The sequence below is a fragment of the Lipophrys pholis genome (assembly GCF_963383615.2).
Source record: "Lipophrys pholis genome assembly, chromosome: 10".
NCBI lineage: Eukaryota > Metazoa > Chordata > Actinopteri > Blenniiformes > Blenniidae > Lipophrys > Lipophrys pholis.
The window spans coordinates 10,278,485-10,297,432 of record NC_137640.1 but is presented as its reverse complement, the minus strand read 5'-3'; the positions used below and the strand labels follow the sequence as shown (position 1 = coordinate 10,297,432).

General features: G+C 40.6%; 1 protein-coding gene across 3 annotated transcripts; it reads right to left on the bottom strand.

The window, feature by feature from the left end:
* Window positions 1–256: 256 nt before the first annotated feature.
* mef2b (myocyte enhancer factor 2b) lies at window positions 257–13,299 on the bottom strand. 3 transcript variants are annotated; one of them, XM_080472752.1, is made up of 9 exons: window positions 13,102–13,299; window positions 8,820–8,894; window positions 5,974–6,177; window positions 5,620–5,748; window positions 5,324–5,492; window positions 4,204–4,352; window positions 3,654–3,771; window positions 1,589–1,700; window positions 257–1,229 (listed from the first exon to the last, which is right to left on the bottom strand). In XM_080472752.1, exons 2-9 carry the CDS (start codon window positions 8,871–8,873, stop codon window positions 917–919), a joined length of 1,248 nt encoding a protein of 415 aa, XP_080328878.1. In that variant the 5' UTR covers window positions 8,874–8,894; window positions 13,102–13,299; the 3' UTR covers window positions 257–916. The 3 variants fall into 3 exon arrangements, with proteins under 3 accessions (XP_080328878.1, XP_080328879.1, XP_080328880.1); XM_080472753.1 differs by having other exon boundaries at window positions 258–1,229; window positions 3,654–3,768; window positions 13,102–13,268; XM_080472754.1 differs by lacking the exon at window positions 13,102–13,299 and adding an exon at window positions 8,969–9,044 and having other exon boundaries at window positions 258–1,229; window positions 3,654–3,768.
* Window positions 13,300–18,948: the final 5,649 nt, after the last annotated feature.

Here is an 18,948-nt window from a genome sequence, read left to right as displayed (position 1 = left end):
CATTTTTTTCATAAAGCTATTCATTGTCTGATATGCACGAGTGGGTCAACTACTTTATTTTAGAAGTTGCAGAATCTTTCATTTCTCCAATTCGAGAAGATATGAAACCTTTAGTATATTGAACAATTGCCATATTTGGAAGATAGTTGATCAAATTAAAGTGAAGACTGTTCTCGACTGGACAAAACGCTCAACAAAGCCTGGGAGTTGTGTTGAGGCAAAAAGTAATATTCCATTAAAAATGACAAACACATCTTATGTTGCAGCTGTTTTTAAGTGGCTACGTTTTTCAAAAGTTGAATACAAAGTGCCAGAATGGGGATATATTATATATATATATATCGCTGTAAAGAAATAAAACTGAATCCATTTAAAAATAACAGGGAACTTGAAAAAGTGTGAAAATTTAAAAAGTGTCTGGTTCACAGGGACATTTCCTTTTTGGAAAAAAAATTATAAAAAAGCCAGACTTTCATTAGTTTGACTAAAAAAAAAAAAATCTATTCAAGTTGCACAAACATTGAACCACCAATCAGAAGGTTTCCTGCTGTTAGAGCCGTTACATATGTGGACGGGGTTTGGGGAGACTGGAGCGATTCGGCTGGTCCCGCTGTGCTGGTGAAGCAAACTTCAACAAAGGGGGCAAAGAAAATGGGACACGTTTTTCTTTAAAAAGACCTGAACACAGAAAACTAAACCTAAGCAAACGAAAAGCACATGTGTGTAGGCATATTCTCCTTATGAGGTCAAGCAAATGATGCTGTGAAGAATCCTCCACTGCCCAGGAGAGACCAGCTCTGTACAAGGCAACAAAGAGAGGCCTTCCTCTCCGGGATGACAGGGACAGAACGAGCCCGTCTGGTTCTGTTGGCAAATCGCTGCCAAACAGGAGATGGCGGCAGACTGCCGCAGGCGGCTATCTCTGCCAGCCGTCACTAATCTCCAACTGCCTGAGAGGCTGCCCTCCCTCCTCTTCGTCTTGTGGGTACCCAGCTTTGGGAAACTCCTTCCTCCCATTGGCCTGGCGGGTTTCCGGAGGGGTATGGCGAGTCGAATCCGGGTTGCTCATTGGGGAATGTCGCCTGAGGTGGTGCAGCGGTGGGGAGGTGGGTGAGGGCATATGTTCGGGAGAGCTTTGCTCTGATTTGATGCTGAGGGTGAGGGGGGGCAGATGTGGAGAGCTTGAAGAGCAAGACTGAGAGGGGAAAGAGCACCCTCCACTGGACATCCTTGAAACAGCAACAAGCAAGAAAACATCAGGTCAGTCGAAAAGGACTTCAGAAGCAACTCTGGCACAATTTATTAGAACTGACAACGTTCACAACACTGAAAACAGGATATTATGAATGCATCATTGTGAAGTTGGTGACTTTATTGCGTTGGTAGGCAACAATGTAGTCTTCGGCTTCCTGTCACCTCCATTTCAATATATGTAACTTAGATATTTATAGAGTTTGGGGGTTGTATTAGGTAAACAAAAAAAAACCCACTGACCCAGTTTACAGTTTCAAATTGTACAAGTTTCCGATTAATGATTCTGTTCTTTATCAACAGTGAACATATCTACCCTTATATAAAATATACTTACCCTGCACTGTTATGATGCCCGTGGGGTTCCTGGGGCGTCTGTGCTGCTTGCCAGGGGTTCATTGATCCTCGTTGTAAACTAACAGAGTGATAAAAACCAGGCTGGCTATACTCTGCAAGGAAAGCAATGTGCAGTACATTAATCAAAAACTATGAAAAATATGACATAAATACAGATTTATAATAATACAGCCGACATTACAAAAAGATTAGATTTACTACAAAACAAATGTGGTATTCTCACTGCTCATGTCGATTAAGTAAATGTGATTTCCCATAGAAAAATTACAATATCATTTAAGTTAGTCTTGATTAGGGATGGGAATTGATACGATTTTTCCGATTCCATTTTCAATTCTGTTTTACGATTCGATTCTTTACCGATTCTCTTATCGATTTAAAAAAAAAATATTTTTTTAATAATTAAAAAAAAAAAAAAAAAAGAATTAACAGGTAGATTGCAAGGGGTGAGAATTTATAAGATTTTATAAAGATTTTATAAATTCTCCTAACGATTCCTGAGTATTTTTTTGAGGGGAAAATATTGTTTTACATAGTCTCCTGCACCAAAACGAACAATTTTATTTTTTCTAAACATGAAACTTGAATTTGAATTTTTCCCTTAAAAAAGAACAGTCAAATGTATATTTGCCTTCATTGGAGGCCCCCTGGAATTTACAATTTTTCAAATTTTGCGCTGTTGACAAGTTAACCCTCTCTGGGAGGTCGGAGACTGGAGAGGAATGTGGAAGTGACATACTAGAGGCTCACACAGATAGTGAAGTTCTACTAGCATATGTCTACGCTGTCGGCTCGTGGGAGCAGACGTTCACGACACCGGACAGATTGACGGCAGAGTTAATTTATTAAAAGTCCCTCATTAGTCCTCAGACAGGACATTTCTTCACCAAACGGACCGTCTTCAGCAGCCACACAGCGCAGCGCCCTGGGGAGGTGATGGAGGCCGGGGGTGGAGCTCAGGGAGTCATGGTGCAGGTTGTTTTGACTAACGGAGTTAACCTGGAGTACCGGAGGAGAACCCGCACACGGAGAGAACATGAAAACTCCACACAGAAAGGCTCCTGCCGGGATTTGAACCGAGACCTTTTTTTTTTTAAACTGGGACCTTGTGGCTGTGAGGCGAGAGGCTGTGGACTCTGTGGATTCAGGACGTGGTGAGTGGAACATGTATTACTGTATCCTATTAATTAGTCGTTTATCGTCTCCCACTTCAGACCTTCTTCCTCTCCATGTTTTCTCCTGGTTGAAGGAGCTCTGCGTCGCAGAGTGTGACGTCATGCAACTTGCGACTTGACGTCGTGCTGGGAAATGAATCGTTAAGAATAATAGAACACGTTTAAGGTGCACGATTCCGGTGGAATTGATCAATTGGAACCGGTTCTCAGTCAGAACCGGTTTTCGATTCCCATCCCTAGTCTTGATAGAGTCACTTGACTAAGTAGTCACGTAAGACATTCACTCTTAAACCTGTGTGTTTCATTGAAGACATCCAAATTGGACCACTTTGTGGTCCAATTTGGATGTCTTTAAAAATATCCCACGATATTCCTTCTTGTGTCTGAAAAGTTCTCTCACACACCTTAACTCGTTTCTTCTACTTTGTTTCTTCCTGAACGTTTTCCATGATAGACTACCAGTCTTCACTCAGCAGACTAGAGTGGTACTAAACAGGCTACATAATAAATCTGTGTCTCTGTGTGTGATTTAGCATTATTGTAAGCATGTGCACCTCACACCAATCTCAGGTCGGCCTTGCAGGATGGGACATACGCTGGAAGCAGTGTCTTCTTGCAGCAAATAAACAATGTCAATTTTATTTTATTTTTTTAGAATTTAGGTGCTGTAAAGTCGCAATGCATGATGTACACTTATTCATCTGTTCACATTTTTCTGAAACACTGTAAAGCATGGTTGTGTGGCTGGCACTTCAGCTTTTTTTTTTCTTTCTTTTTTTTTTCTGCCCCTATTAACTTACAGCAAGATTTCTACAGATATTTACCAGGTTTACATGTTCTTGCATACTACATAAAGCAGAGCAGACATACCAGAATTCCCAGGAGAGGGAAGACCGTAGCCTCCCAAACTGTGACTCAACAGGCCTGCCTTTCCCATGGCTACCATGGAGCTGCTGCTGTGCAGACCCTGGAACAGGAGGCCCCTCTGCTGATCAGCAGGATCAAAAGCAAGAGAACATATTGAGTTTGCAGCAATACAGTGGAAAAGTTCACACAATGTATTGAACTGTGTAAGTGCTGTGATTTAAAAAAAAAAAGTGTGAGTGGCTTTTTCCAAAAGAATTTAAAAACAATTGTGAAACTTGAACAGAACAACTTAATCCAAACACACGCTGGTTACAGAGGCAAACAGCTCGGCCATAAATCCAGCCGTTTTGTTTGAGATCAAAAGAGAGGATTGACTATAAGTTGATTTTTCAGGTTGATCTGGACTACGTCAAGAACAAATTGTCATCTGAATTTTTCTAGCTTCAGCAGAAGGTTGTGGGTGTGTGGTACACACAAACAAGAAATACCAGCATGTGTAACGTTCCCATAAACATGTTGGTGCCGGTTAAACTAGATAATAACAGCTACGTACGGCAGAGTTGTGGTTGGTGACACGTGTGGCGGCCATGCCATGATTAACAGCCTCTGCCCGCAGGCCGTCACTGCCCAGGTTGAGAGGAGGGCTTTTAATGTCCAGAGCACGGTTCAGGTTGCTGTGGGAGAACACAGAGTAGCCGATACCTAACCAGTGAAAGAAAGGAGCAGGAAGTGAAAAGAGACCGGCTTGTTTCACCCACAGAGGAATTATTCATCCTCTGTGATACACTCTTCACCTCTTTTTCATCGCAGTCTACATGTGAGATCAGAACAAACTTTTAGTGTAATGTTTTGAAAAAGGTTTGATCTTTACAAAACAACCGGTAATTAATAATATGAAATCTGCAAAACCCCCCCCCCCCAAAAAAACCCAACCCTCACAATGTTGCATTTAGAAGAACTACCAACATAAATAAACAATGTGTAATGATATCAAAATGAACTCTAAAAGTTAAACACTATCCACAGTGGCTGACATGATTAGCAGGTGTGATACTTTCTGTGTAAACACCAAAGAATTGGTCATGACCGCTTTGACAGTGGTGGAGGGCCGGTTTCACAAAACAGGCCAACTGCAGGTGTGTGAATTAACACACACTTCCTGTAAGTTCACAGGTGGCTGGCAGCATACATGGGAGGTTTTATACCAAGATAGTATTGCTGCAAGGGGAGTCCATGGCTTTATGTACTTTTGCATTTATTTTTGCAAGACACAGTGTTGCTTTGGTGCAGTATTTTAGTGCTTCCAAAGGTTACTGCGTTTAGTTACTTTATTTTAAACATGCACAACTATTTCAGCTGCATCCACCTGGTTCTATTTAGCACACTGCTTCCTGCACGATATTTTGTTTGAGTGACCTGACGAGTAATCCGTTATATTATCTGTCGTCAACACGATGACAATAAGTAACCAAATAGAAAAAAGTGAGATTGAAGCTTGTGTGTTTGTGACTGATAAACACATGAGAATGTCTGCTCTCTAACAGCTCAAAAGTACCAGTCCTATGTATATGGATATACGTACAAATACCTAATACCTAAACAAGCGTGCACTCATGCACCAACACAGGCTAATTTAACACAAATGGCTCCGATTGGTGTTTCATTCAGCTCACCTGAGTGTGGAGACATGAATGCAGGGCTGGCAGATCCAGGTCTGGAGCTCAGAGGTTTAAAGTTTGGGGGTCTGTTGGAGACCATATTGGATCCAGATGAGTTGGAGAAACCGTTCTCACAGCCTGCAGACATCAGGAGCTGTGCCTCTGACGCCAGCAGAGACGGACCCTGAGGGATACAACTTGCTTTATCAATAGTGGGACAAAAGGTGCAGAATGTAGTATTTGCTTGATTTTCTTCCTTTATGCGTGTGCGTTTTCGTTGAACGTGCGAGGGCAGAAGTGGAAGCACTAACGTAGAGGCGCTGGCGAGCCACAGAGAGATCCATGCCCTCGCTGAGAGGACACTGGTCGGCTACCACCTGCATGCTCTCCTCGCTGTCGAGCTCGGAGTTGTCGAGGCCGAGGCCTTTCCTCCTCAGAGTCTGATGCAGAACAGAAAGTGCACACAGAAAATTACCCACATTGCTAGAACGACGGTTTGACACCACAAGAACGCCAGGTGAGGCGAGTTCCTTCAAACAGCAACGCTGTGTAATTGGTTTCGATAAAAATATTGCATAAGGATGGGTTATCACTTCAACACTGACTTTATTTATGCATCAGAGAATGTGCATGAATAGCCATCTCATTACTGGGTTCTTCAGTACCTCCAGGATGTCAGTGTTGGTGCGGCTCTCATGCGGCTCGTTGTACTCGGTGTACTTCAGCAGTACTTTATCCATGTCCGTGCTGGCGTACTGGAAGAGTCGGTTGGTGCTGTTGAAGATGATGAGGGCGATCTCGCAGTCACAGAGCACACTCAACTCGTAAGCCTTCTTCATCAGACCAAACTTCCGTTTAGTGAAAGTCACCTACAGCAGAAAAGTTGCAGCGTAACATCAAACTCAGCTGATTATCATCTGGAAAAATGACGGTTACATTACACTCAATTTACTCAAAGTAGAAGTACAAAGAATTTCTTTCAGACATGTATCCCACCCCCCACCCCCCCACCCCCACAGTTACATTATATAAACTTAATCATATACAATGTTTATTAAAATATAGAAATGTCTCCATTACCTTACAGCTACAGTCTATATAGATCCCCTCATACCGCACAAACAGTGATTATGTATAAGAAGGAATATGGTTAAAAAGTCCTAAAGATTAATTACTTTGTAGTCATATTTAATTACACAGTAAATAACTGGCATTGGAATCAATTTGCCTGTACAAAATATTTACATTTAAACACTTCGTATACAAGCAAAAAAAGTATAAAAGGAGTATAAAAAAAATATACTATAGTGATTTTCTTAGTGAAAAAATGTAGATATAAATCAGGAGTTTTCAATAAACATGTTTGCTAAAATAAAAAAGGTTTAAATATGAATGGTTATCGTGTACCTACTCAGTAGCAACTTACCTATGACTAAGAATGCATACTTGAAAATAAATTTTATAAAGGTCCTTAAAATACAACTTTACTACTTTACTGTGAGTTTACAGTACTTAAAATGGTTGCTTCCACCGATGCCGATTACTGATGATTGAGATGTTCCACACAGTTACAGTGTCATGAATCAAAGCATGACTCAAAACACTTTTAGTGGACAATCATTTAAAACAAATACATTTAAAACAATGATTTTTTTTTTTTTTACTATTTAAGAAAACAACTGTGTTTTCCTATGAAAGACAGAAGCCAGAGATCCAAACTAATCACTTCCCAATCGTAACAAAAAAGTTATGTTTATTGCTTTTAAACACCATTTCATCCCAGAAGGCTTCACAACTCTGTTTATTCTCAGACACTTAATACAGATAAGGAAAGTCTCACAAAAACAATCCTTATCGCCACAAGACATCCAGCCTAGGAGATCAGATAAGAGAAATAAATTGCGTATAACTACACTTTGAAAACATTCGAATACATTTTTTGTAAGTTGTCTAAACTAATTTCTACTGTGCGACTGATTGGCGTTTTCAAAATGCTCACAGAATAATATTTGTGCCCTTTCGTCTCCATGCCTAAACGTATTGGTCTGTAACTTGTGAACGTAGAAAGATTTTATTAGGCTGTATAAGCAATCCAAACGTTTCTCTCACATGGTAGTATTGTGGCCATACTATCTCAATCTGTGGCGTATGAGAAAATCACATTATCCCTAACTTCTGTGCAGCAGTGTGATGTAAAGATTAAAGTGTGTTATCAGATTGAACCACCATCAGACTAAAACCTTCCTCTGCTGTCAGCAACACCTTTGATTTGGGTTTCAACTATATTTCCCCTTTCTTAGAGTTTAAAGGCACACTAATGCTCTGAATGTGCATGAATATATCCTCATTCAAAATGTCCCGGATGCTATTTTTGGAATTTGAAAAATGAAGTTAAGCAATAGTTCACTGTCGCAGCATGGACAACTTGCCAATAGATATTTTGAATTTGTATTGAGAAAAGGAAACGCAGTGGATTTATCAGCAGACAATCACAAAACATGATTATATTTATATGGGCTTCACGTCCCAATCACATCAGCTCTGACGAAGCAAACAAATTGCCTGTGATGGATGGCTTCATCGAGCAAGTACATTGTGTGCATGAACTGATATATTTACTCAACCTGCTGCAAGTTAAGGCTTGTGGGGTGTCGCTACTGTTACAACCTGAGACTGAAAAATGAGAAAAAGTATTTTTCTTTTAAAGCCAACTCGCTTCTTTCAAAGTTAGATCAGGCTCCTGCAACCTTCGCAACTAGAAACCGTGTCCGGGGTGACAAAATATGTAAAGTTAAAAAGTTCACATTGGTTGTATGCAATTGAAGAACTACAATGAAATACTGCCGATGTATTTATGTGTTGCTGATTTCTCGCCAAATTAAAAAAAGACAGTGGTATCATGTTCAGTGAGACAGAATTAGTCTATGAACATTGCGTCGAACTCTTGTTGCGTTGTATGTTAGTTTAGACTTTCAGAGAAACATAGAGAATTAATTGAAATGCCAGAGTAAAATTAATATTAATCACTTTCCAAAAAACTCAAATGTGATATATATAAAGTATCTTTTTTTATTTTTTTTTAAATATTGTTGCGCCACAAATCTCTCAATAAAATATATAATAAAAAAAAAACCCCTCTTTAGCTAAACATTACAATGTAAAAGCTACATGGTTTTGCTACAGATAGGTTGAAAAGCAGCAGGGTGCAGAGCTCAGTGCCATTAACGGCTCATTTTTTTAAATAAATAAAACAAAGTATGTCAAAATAAATGGGTTCACAAAATGCAGAGACCAAAACCAGGTAATATTTGAGATTTGTAGCCAAAAATAATTCATTAATTATTGCAATATTCCTGCCACCAACATGTAAATAAATTATAAGACTGAACAAATTGTTCACATCGAACAATTTGTTCAGTCTTATAATTTATTCACACGCTGGTAGCTACAATAAATTATAGGCCTTAACAAATTGTTGACATAGAATTTAATAATTTTTTTAGAAGCCCACCTGTCTGTTTCTCTGGTCAAGAATCCGAGAAATTTGAATCTTCTTTCTTCCCATTCTTTCTTCTTATTCGTACCTCTGAAAAAAGAAGAAGAAATAAAATAATAAAACAAACATTTCCATTTACACCATCAGTGCGAACCGTGGCATACATTATACTTAAGCTGAGTCTTCTATTCTCTCAACAGAACAAATGTTCAATCATATTTCTTACACTCATTCAATTCTGGTGGGAAAATGTCATCTGTTTGGTTTAAGTGACTCAAGTCCCGTCCCCTCGGTAGGGGTTGGGTGTTTATTTTTACCACCATGAGGCGATGCGGTCTAAAGTTAGAGTGACTCTTGCCGGGCCAGCAGTCCACACAGACTGACACCCTCGCAGTCTGGGTTACCCCAGGCCCAAGAGCACAGTGCACGACTGCACCGCACAGCCCCAAGAGACGGGGTTAAAAATACAGTCCACGGCTCCTTTTAAAGGTTCAGCAGGCAATAGCTGAAAGCAAACAGAAGAAGGAAAACGGTGTGTTTTTGAAAGATGGCTGACACTAAAAGCCACCCACTCCTCTCTCATGCACAGTCAGGTCAGGAAAAAAAATAAATAAAAAAAAAGTTGGGATTAGAGGGGAAGAAGGCGAAGACATGGATGGATTGCATCTTTGGCTTGAGAATGGCCATTTTTTAGAACTCGGACCTGTTGTTTTTCAGAGTTTTTTGTTTTTTTTCCCCCACTTAGAAGGCCTGCTGCTGTTCTTGCATCACAAAGCCCCAATAGAAGCAACCACTACACAGAAACAATTAAAAGGAGTACTTAACGTATGCTCCTGACATCGTAGAAAACAAACACATTTATTGGCTTCAAAGCCACACAGTCCAAAATCAAATCCACTTTCTCTGTGTGCGAGTTTTCCCCATATTACCCCCCCCCCCCCCCCCCCCCCCCCCCCCTATCAGTAAAACAACTTTGCGAAGTGGTGGTCTGACTCCTATGACCTGACTATACAGTCCTACTCCAAAGCCCAGAGGAGTTCTTACTGGTTTTCCCCCTTAATACTGGATATGTATTGGACTTCTCTATATTTAGTTGCCAGGCCCTCCTGAGCGGATATGGCGCCCGTGTTCCCACGACCCCTAAAGTGCCCGCTGTTCCTCAAAGTAAGCTTGGCACACAGGCATCTCGGGCATTTTTGGAAGAATCCACCTCTTTGCTGTCATGATTACCTTATAAAGCCCTGCGATGTCTGCGGGGCTGAGCATGCTGCAGAGACAAGACACACCTCGACAGTGACAGCTGAGGATGAGCTCGTCACCATCACTGGTCAAAGGCAGAGCACAGCGACAAATGAGACTACATGAAACAAACAACCATTTCTGCATAGCCGTATGTACAAAGTATTGAACTCGTCCACCTTCTTTTATCACTTAGGCCATAAGTGAAGCATTTTTCTCTTATTTATCAATGCGTGTTAATGCACAGAGACGAGGGGGAAGTGAGAGGTGTGTTCTCGGCAGACAGATCTTTATCTCGGCGTTTTTGCAGACGAATCCTATCCTCTTCGAAAAAATGACAACTATCAAACTGCCTAGTTAAAACACATGTCTGCCGGGATAAATATAGACCCCCCCTTCACATTGTGGCATTAGCTGTACCACCCTGTGTGGTTTTGTAGGTTTGTTGAAGGCCTCAATTGCCCGATGAGCAGGAAAAGCCCGGCTGTGTCTCACAGCTAATTCAAGATGTTTTACCACACACAACTGCCATTCGAAGTTTGAACCAGCCAAGTAGCATCTACCTCCTCTGTGACCTTTTAGCTTCATATCAAGGAAACACAAGTTCTTTTTTCCCCCCCTTCATTGCCAACAAAGGGTCCCAGAGGCTTCAATATAACACACGAACGCAATCCAGAATCACAGTCTGTCCAATGACCACGCAATAATTGCACGCATGAACACTTCCCCCGGGCTCTCGTGCTTCTTCAGGGAAGAACACAACCTTTGTCAGACGCCTTCCCAGAGGCGAGAGGATGGAAAACAGTGAGCACACAGACACATAGCAGGCCACCAACAGCTCCGCTCTCTTTCGCGTACCCTGGGATCTTCTGGCTGATCACTGGGGACGTCACTGGGACAACAACGTACATGCACGATCGTATGTAGGCTCAACATATAGAGGTTTATGTTTTAGATGTTTTTTTTTGTCGTTACATCCTCGCACTACTGCTTGTCTTTAACAAGCTTGTGGTTTTTTTTCTGTTAAAACAATAATGCAAAAAGTAATGTGAAGAGGTAAAAGTTACATATGTTGTGTTTTTTTTTATCACGATGTTATGTGTGGCCATGATTAACATTCAGGAAATAATTTAGGATATTATTTTTTATTTATTTATGTAGAGTAATACTGCATAGATCAGGGAATGTTTTTTTTTTTCTTGCTGCAGGAACTGTTTGCATGAGTGAGGAGGGGGAAAGTTGTGCATTGGTAAAAAACTGTGGGGAGGGGGGGTTCTGCTTCAACGGCTTTCTCTCCTGTGACTCATTGAGAGCATGGTGGGATCGTTAATTTCTATGCAGATCAGGTGATTTAAAAGTATGGATAAGTCAATGAATGTTTATCTTAACAACGATTCAACTATTTTCTAGCACAAAAGTCCTAAACCTCATTCAAAATACTGAATTCATTGAAGTTTGTTCGCTGAAATGGTTTAATAACTGAACGCATTGTTACTTCTCACTGGTTTAGTCAGATCTTTAAGCCCCCAAATCACCCCCAAACCCATCTTTTCTGACAGTCATGACTCCATTAGCAAACAGACAAATAAATGCCCAAACATTCCCACAGGTCTAAGTTAAATGAGGTGAAGGCCAAATTTGTATTTTTGAAAGGTGCGTGGCTCTGCATCGCTCATCCAAATCAAAACAAACGTATTTTAGGAGGTGTGAATTCATCGCACTTTGCAGTCTCGCGAGCATCTCAACCTAAAGCATGAGTTATTCTACTCAGCAGGTCACAGAATTTGTGTACGTGTGCGTGCGTGTGTGTGTGTGTGTATGTCATCCTCTGGGTCAGACAGTTCATGTGCTCACTGGGCCTTTACGGGGCAATGGTGAGGAATTTTTGGTCTAATTTTAACAGGAGATAATTGAATTGCCTTGATATTTTTGATTGTGCCAAAGAAGCAATTGTACACGCAAGGTGTGAGCTGCACATTTGCTGTCTCCATGAATATGAAAAGGTTTTGGGGGAATGATTGTATAAAGTTGCTTGACATCAGCTGATCTGAAAGAACCTGTGTCGACGGAGCCATACATACAGAAAAAATAACTTTTTGAGCTGTACTCTGATTAAAGCACAATTTCCTCCATAACAGAACAGACGATATCGCGTTTAGAAAACCTTTGCGTCATGGCGGTGGTAGTGAATATATTTGTACGCATCACAATATATATACAAATTACTCAAGTTGTAATTACTTATCAACCTTTGGATGGAGCCTTTGCAACATCAGTGTTCTAGTCACATTTCTGGTACAAACAAAAAGGTATATATATATATATATATAGACTCACAGTACATTTACATACAATTGTTTTGTAAAGAGCTGGATATTCTCTGCTGAAAGAATAACAATATTGGCTACAAAGAGACAGATTAAAGGTTGATTCGAAATGTGATACAACTATTAAAAACACTGCATCTCTCAAGCTTGTAACTGGTTAGATCTATCTATCTATCTATCTATCTGGATGAGTGATGGAGGTGTTGCTCAATTTCAGGTCCTAATAAAGTAGTAGTTATGGCACAGAGGGAGGAAATCCCCTCTGCTTGGACTATGGCAGAGATTAAATCGGGAACAAATTGATGCATCTTAAAGTCGAGCCAGCTCATCACGCTGAAAGGACTCACGTGGGATGTGTCTGTCTCCAAAGAGCGCGCACAACTCGGTGCTAAAAATAAAGAGAAAATGTAAAAATACATAGCTCAAAAAAAAATAAAAAAGTTTGTGATAATTAGCTCTAATAAATTGCTGACGTCAGTCAAAATAGTCCGTTTAAGAATAGCATGTCTGTGCCCGAGTTGCCAAGCACCCCTGTTTAATTTAACCTCATCTATAGGCAGCGCGCGCTCAGCAGCCGCACAGCAACAGGTACTTTACTGACAACTGTGTCACGAAACCCCCCCCACCCACCCCCCCACCCCCGGCACAGGAAACCCCAGGAAAGTTTGCTCAAACCGAAAATTAAAAAGAGAGAGAGGAACCAAACCCCAAATAGCGCATTGGGGTCTCACCTGTTCCTCGATCTTCTTCTTGTCTCTTGTTTACTTCGGCGCTTCACCTGCTCGACGGAGTCAGATCAAACTACGGGGTGGAAGCTGCAGCTAAGAAACGGAGTAAATGAGCAGCGGGCGACTGGTCCTTCGCTGATGTACAAGACCTTCACCTGGGTTCGGGAGCTGCTGATGGGTTGAGGCGCGCTGCTTTACAACAGCTGGCTGCCGCGGCCCCGCCTCCCTCTGCCCGCACGCCGCCTCCGGCGCGCCGCCATTGGACGCGCCAGTCCGCCTCCCCAGCGCTCTGGATGTGGTGAGCTTTAGAAATAATGTTCTTCAATCTCACGCGCCTCTCAATAGTCTCCGTGTGTCTGCGTGAAAATATAAAACAATGGCTAAATTTGGCAAAAATGGATAAATAAATTGTAAAATTTTGGAGCTGATTAAAAACACTGCTCACCTTCAGAGGCGCTTCTAGACATTCTGGGTGCCTCAAGGCGATGGGCAACTTTGAGGCACGCAATATATTTTGATAGAGTTACTGAAAACCGTCGTTTTGAAAGGAATTCATACAGATTTTTTTGGGTGTAAAATGTCTACTGTTAAAAAAGAAAGAAAGAGGAAAGTATCGAGGCTCAGCCTCCTTGTAGTCTAAACATGTGGCAGTTTGAATATTTGATAGATTGCACTACATTCCCTGTTTTTCCTCTTGCGATATGTTTTTTATACGAGTAACAAAAAGCTGTGTTATGGAACCTAATTGATGCTTACTTTTTAAGCTTGTGTTGTCACAAATAGGAAAAACAAAACTTTAAACTTTAAAACATGCCTGGATGTGGCCTACACATTCCTGGTCTAATGGAAATGTTTATATATTTTATGTCGCATTGTGATTTCATTTTTAGCCTGCTGGTGAGGCCACTAAATATCACAAGAGGATTTCAAGCTATCAATCCACTCTAAGGATGTGATAAAATCATTTGTTTGTTTGTATGTCTGTTACTAACAGACATAAAAACAACAGACCAATAACAGGCTGTTGGCAAGATTAAGCCAAAACTACTGTACAGGTTGTTTTTTTTTTAAATTTCACCACAGATAGATATTAGGTCATAGATGATTCCATTCAACTTTGGAGGTGATCCGGAAATAAGTTGTTGTTTTTTCCTGAGTGCAGGCCAATCTGGCGGAGGTCACAAATCTCTGATTGCTCTTGTTAATCAATGTGATTCACTGCAGCAGAAGCAGCAGCACGTGGCAAAGGGGGGGGGGTTTCAGTAATCATATTGTGGCCCCATTTACTTTCATAAAGACATATCTGTGCTCGTGTACCTTTGGCTAAGGCAGTGCAGCATGATTTTAGAACATCTTCACACTGATCTGAGACATTTTCACAATTCAAAAAGTTCATTTTAATGAATCAAACATCCACAAAACTGAAGATATCAGGGTTGAGATAACAGAAGCAAATTACTTCATAGAACACCTCTCACATGTACGGCCGCATAATAGTAGTTGGGTGAAGTGGTTATCTTCTCCACCTCACAGTGTGACTGTCCCTGGGTTCAATTCCATGCTTGGCCGGCCTGTCTGTCCAGAGTTTGCAATGTTAAGTAAGTGCATGGATTTTGAGTCATGGACATGGAGACGATTTGTGTCCTGGTGCCGAATGACGTCTGCGTCCTGCTCCTTTGGAAAGCAGATGATAACATCTCACTGTGTATCATTATGACAAATAATGGGATTTTTCTTTCTTATCCTGAATCATGTGTTATAAGTTAATGATTGCGGTGTGAATGACTGTGCTTATGTGTTTATGTGTTAGCCTTGTGATGGTTTGGTGACCCCCAGAAGACCCTGCTCTTTCCTGCTGTCAGCAAGGAACAACTCAAGCACTCTGCGTGTTGTTTAAACCGTGGAGTTGAAATCACACTGAGAGTGGACGCTTGTATCAAAACTCTCTGTCAGGCAGTTGTGGAGATAACAAGTAGAGGGCAGGCGTGAAACTTAAAAAAACTTCTAGCTGATCCTTATAATTCTTGATCATGTCATTATACATCTCAATGAAAACACACCAGGGTTATTTGTCGTAAGTATAGTCTATTAAGAAGTTATGACATGTTGTACAAGTCTAATTAATTTAACCAGTAGAAAACAATCTCACAGTGACACCTAACTGCAATCAATATCTTTGACTTTGTCTTCCGCTGTACAGATGTGAAGGATATATTAGCAAACACACCCAAAGGGATGTAGTGGACAACAGACCTCGGGCTATGGACATTCACCAATAAATCGAGATGTAGTATAACATAATAAAAAAGTGCCTTGAGATTTTACATTTCTCAACATTTTTTGAAGTCTGCTGAGTGCATTTGAAAAGGTAAGTTTAACCACTGAACAAACGTATCTTGAAAAGTAAACGAGGTGCCTTTAAAACAAAAGGACATATTGAATCAACAGGATTTCAGCCCAGTGAAAGAAAGACTTCAGTTTGAACGAAACCAGAATAAATCGTGTGTGTGTGTGTGTGTGTGTGTGTGTGTGTGTGTGTGTGTGTGTGTGTGTGTGTGTGTGTGTGTGTGTGTGTGTGTGTGTGTGTGTGTGTGTGTGTGTGTGTGTGTGTGTGTGTGTGTGTGTGTGTGTGTGTGTGTGTGTGTGTGTGTGTGTGTGTGTGTGTGTGTGTGTGTGTGTGTGTGTGTGTGTGTGTGTGTGTGTGTGTGTTCTTAAGGCACCATAGGCCGATCAGCCTTGCTGTCATGATCTGTTGTTTGTTTATTCAAGTTGATCCTGAACAGATTCAACTGTGTGAAAAATACTCGGGTTTCTCAAGTACTCTATCTAAAACTTTCAGTCGGTCCATCTGCAAACAGAACACCTAAAACCTCCAAGTCATTTAATTGTTTGTTGTGTTTGTGCGGCGAACAGTAATAGAATTCTCACTGTGTCTCAATGAGATGTTTTCTGTTTTTGCATGGCGATGGATCGAATTCCGGCCATGGAGCAAAATCCACACAACTATCGCTGTCAAAAGAGCTTCGGTAAAACTTTGATGAATGAAATTTATAGTCAATCCCAGCTGAGTAAGGGAGAGGCAGGACACACCCTGGACATGTTTGACCCCCCCCCGTCCATCACCTGGTAAAAACACAGAGAGAACGGCCAAGAACCGAGGGAATTTCAAAAGTCACCAGTCAGCCCCGAAAATATGTTTTTGAACTTTGGGAGGAAAATAGAGTATTTGGAAAATATACATACATTCACAAGGAGGGCATGCAAACGCCTCACAGAAGGGTCCAGCTGAACTGCACCACACCACTGTACTGTCTAAAAATACACAGGGTGCATATTGAAACCAGGACGCTAAGCATTTCAATTGTATAGTAACAAACAGGCCGGATGATTTGTACTTTAGGGATCATTTATTATTGTTGCAGCCGCAAATCTTTGTGTTGGCCCAGCCACACAGACAGGAGAAGATAGATCGCCAAGCAACAATATTTTAATCAGTTGATGCAAATGACAAACAATATAGACTGTAGGTAAACATTAATCATGCATCACTGCTAACCTGATGTGATTAATAGAACTAAAGCAATAAAATAAAAATGTTTCAAATATACAGCAAGTTTCTATACGTATTAAAATCATTTAACCAAAATTGGAAGTTCATCATATTATATCATATATATTAGTGTAATTCAAACTATGAAATCCATATATTTTACATTTTTTACATCTATCAAGTGAAATATTTAAATCTTTTTAAGTTTATAGTTAATGTGATCAGAATACAGCATCTCAAGATGTTAGAATATTTTACAAGACCAGATTTGTTTTTAGCGAAGGTCACACTTATCACAAATTTGATTTTCAAAAATGCTTGAAACATCTTAGTTTATATTTTAGGAGTGTAGCAATAAGTGCGAACCAACATTTCAGTGATATTCTTATTTGTGACATGCATCTGTATTTTATCAACTCTGCTTACAGCAGCTCTGATGTTGTTACTAGATTTGTTGTTTTCAAGCAGTGAAGCATATTTCTTCTTCTTGGAGCAACAATAGACTGAGCATTGTTTAGAGTGTGTATAGAGTTGGAAAAACATCCATTGCAAATGTTAAGTAATTGTCATTCACAGCTGTAAAAAAAATAATTTAAAAAAAATCCTGTAGTTGTTGGTTTGCTTGCATGTTTCTATTAGGATCCATTGTCATTTGATTCTCCAGTTTGTTAACAACATTTTAAAAAAGTACAACTGAGACAGCTTTTTGATTTATCCTGAAACTGAGATTTTCACTCACTTGCACAGCAAAGGAAATGTGCTGATGGAAAACAGATAATAGATATATTTTGGGGTAATAAGTGAATCATGGCATGCGCTGCATTATGGACTATTTTCGGGGTGTGATGCAATGTACGCCTAAAAATATGGTGGCAAATTATTAGCACACACCGTCTGAATAAGTGTGGACAATAACGCTATTTTTCTCCCTCCACACACACACACACACACACACACGGACTAAGAGAGAAAAACATACCATGCAGACATAGATACATTGAACTGCACATACACAAACAGACACACTGCCAGATCCCAGAAGGAAGCTTGAACCGTGCGTCTGATGCAATACTTAGCAACATCCCTGAGGACTGCCACAGACTGTACCTCCTGGATTTATCTGCTTGGGTCACATACATCCGATAGAGAATATATAGTGTGCGTCTCCAGCTGTAAACACAATATGTTAATAACCTATAAGGTGTATTCTTCATTGATTTTCTGACACCTGGCAGCTGCCTTTATGCACAGGCTGAAAGCAGGATCACAGAAATATAGCTGCATTATATCCCTGATGAATAAATGACACCAGGCAGGAGTCATAAATGAGAAGCTGAAGAGAGACAAAGGTGCCTTTGAGAACTTTCTGCAAGAAGTCAAATTTCTTTTTTTTTTTTTTTTTTCATTTTCCTGAAACTTCTCACTTCTGCTTTCGACAAGATCAGCCATGACTCTTTTAGAGCATGTGGTGAGGCTGTCGAATTCAGAAATAGCCTCCATGGTCAGTGTACATGTGTGAGAGCAATTGTTCACATTGAGTACCTTTATAGCTACAGTCTTATCTATGTCTCAACAGAATGAGGGTTTCACCTTTACCTTCCCACCAAACACCAGACCCAGAACAATTAAGCCTCTGTAACTCAATCTTTAAGTATGTCAGGGTGTTCTAGCAGCATACACTGGATAAAAGGTAACTACATGAAGAATAGTTCCTATGAATCCAGATGAATCAGGTAGATCCAGACAGACTCACATATTTAGAAAGTTGCTAATTGTCTTTATCAAGCATAACCTCAAGCAAAGGGTTTTCATAATGTGGGAGGATGAGCCCCTCCCAACACGTATCCAGACACACACACACACACACACACACACACACACACACACACACACACACACACACACACACACACACACACACACACACACACACACACACACACACCAATGCACAGAGCTGGAACTACATTTCCCCCAGTTTTCTCAAACTGCACACACTTTGTCTAAATCTCAATAGTAATTTGTAGATGATTGCATACTTTTCCTCTGGTTTTCACTTTGCATACATGTAATGCACATGCGACCATGGCTGCTGGCCTCTCATGCTATTGGAGACTTTCAGTCCGAAATATCTGTATTCCTGTCAATATCAATTTGCAAAAAAGAAATGGGGAACGCAAGTGTTGTCCAGAGTGGAGAGGCAGTGCCCTTTAAAAAAACAGCTTTATTTTTTTTTTTGAGGCCAGTCAGTCAACTCCAGGGGTAATGGGCTTTTTTATGACGTAGCCTGCTGCCTTCAC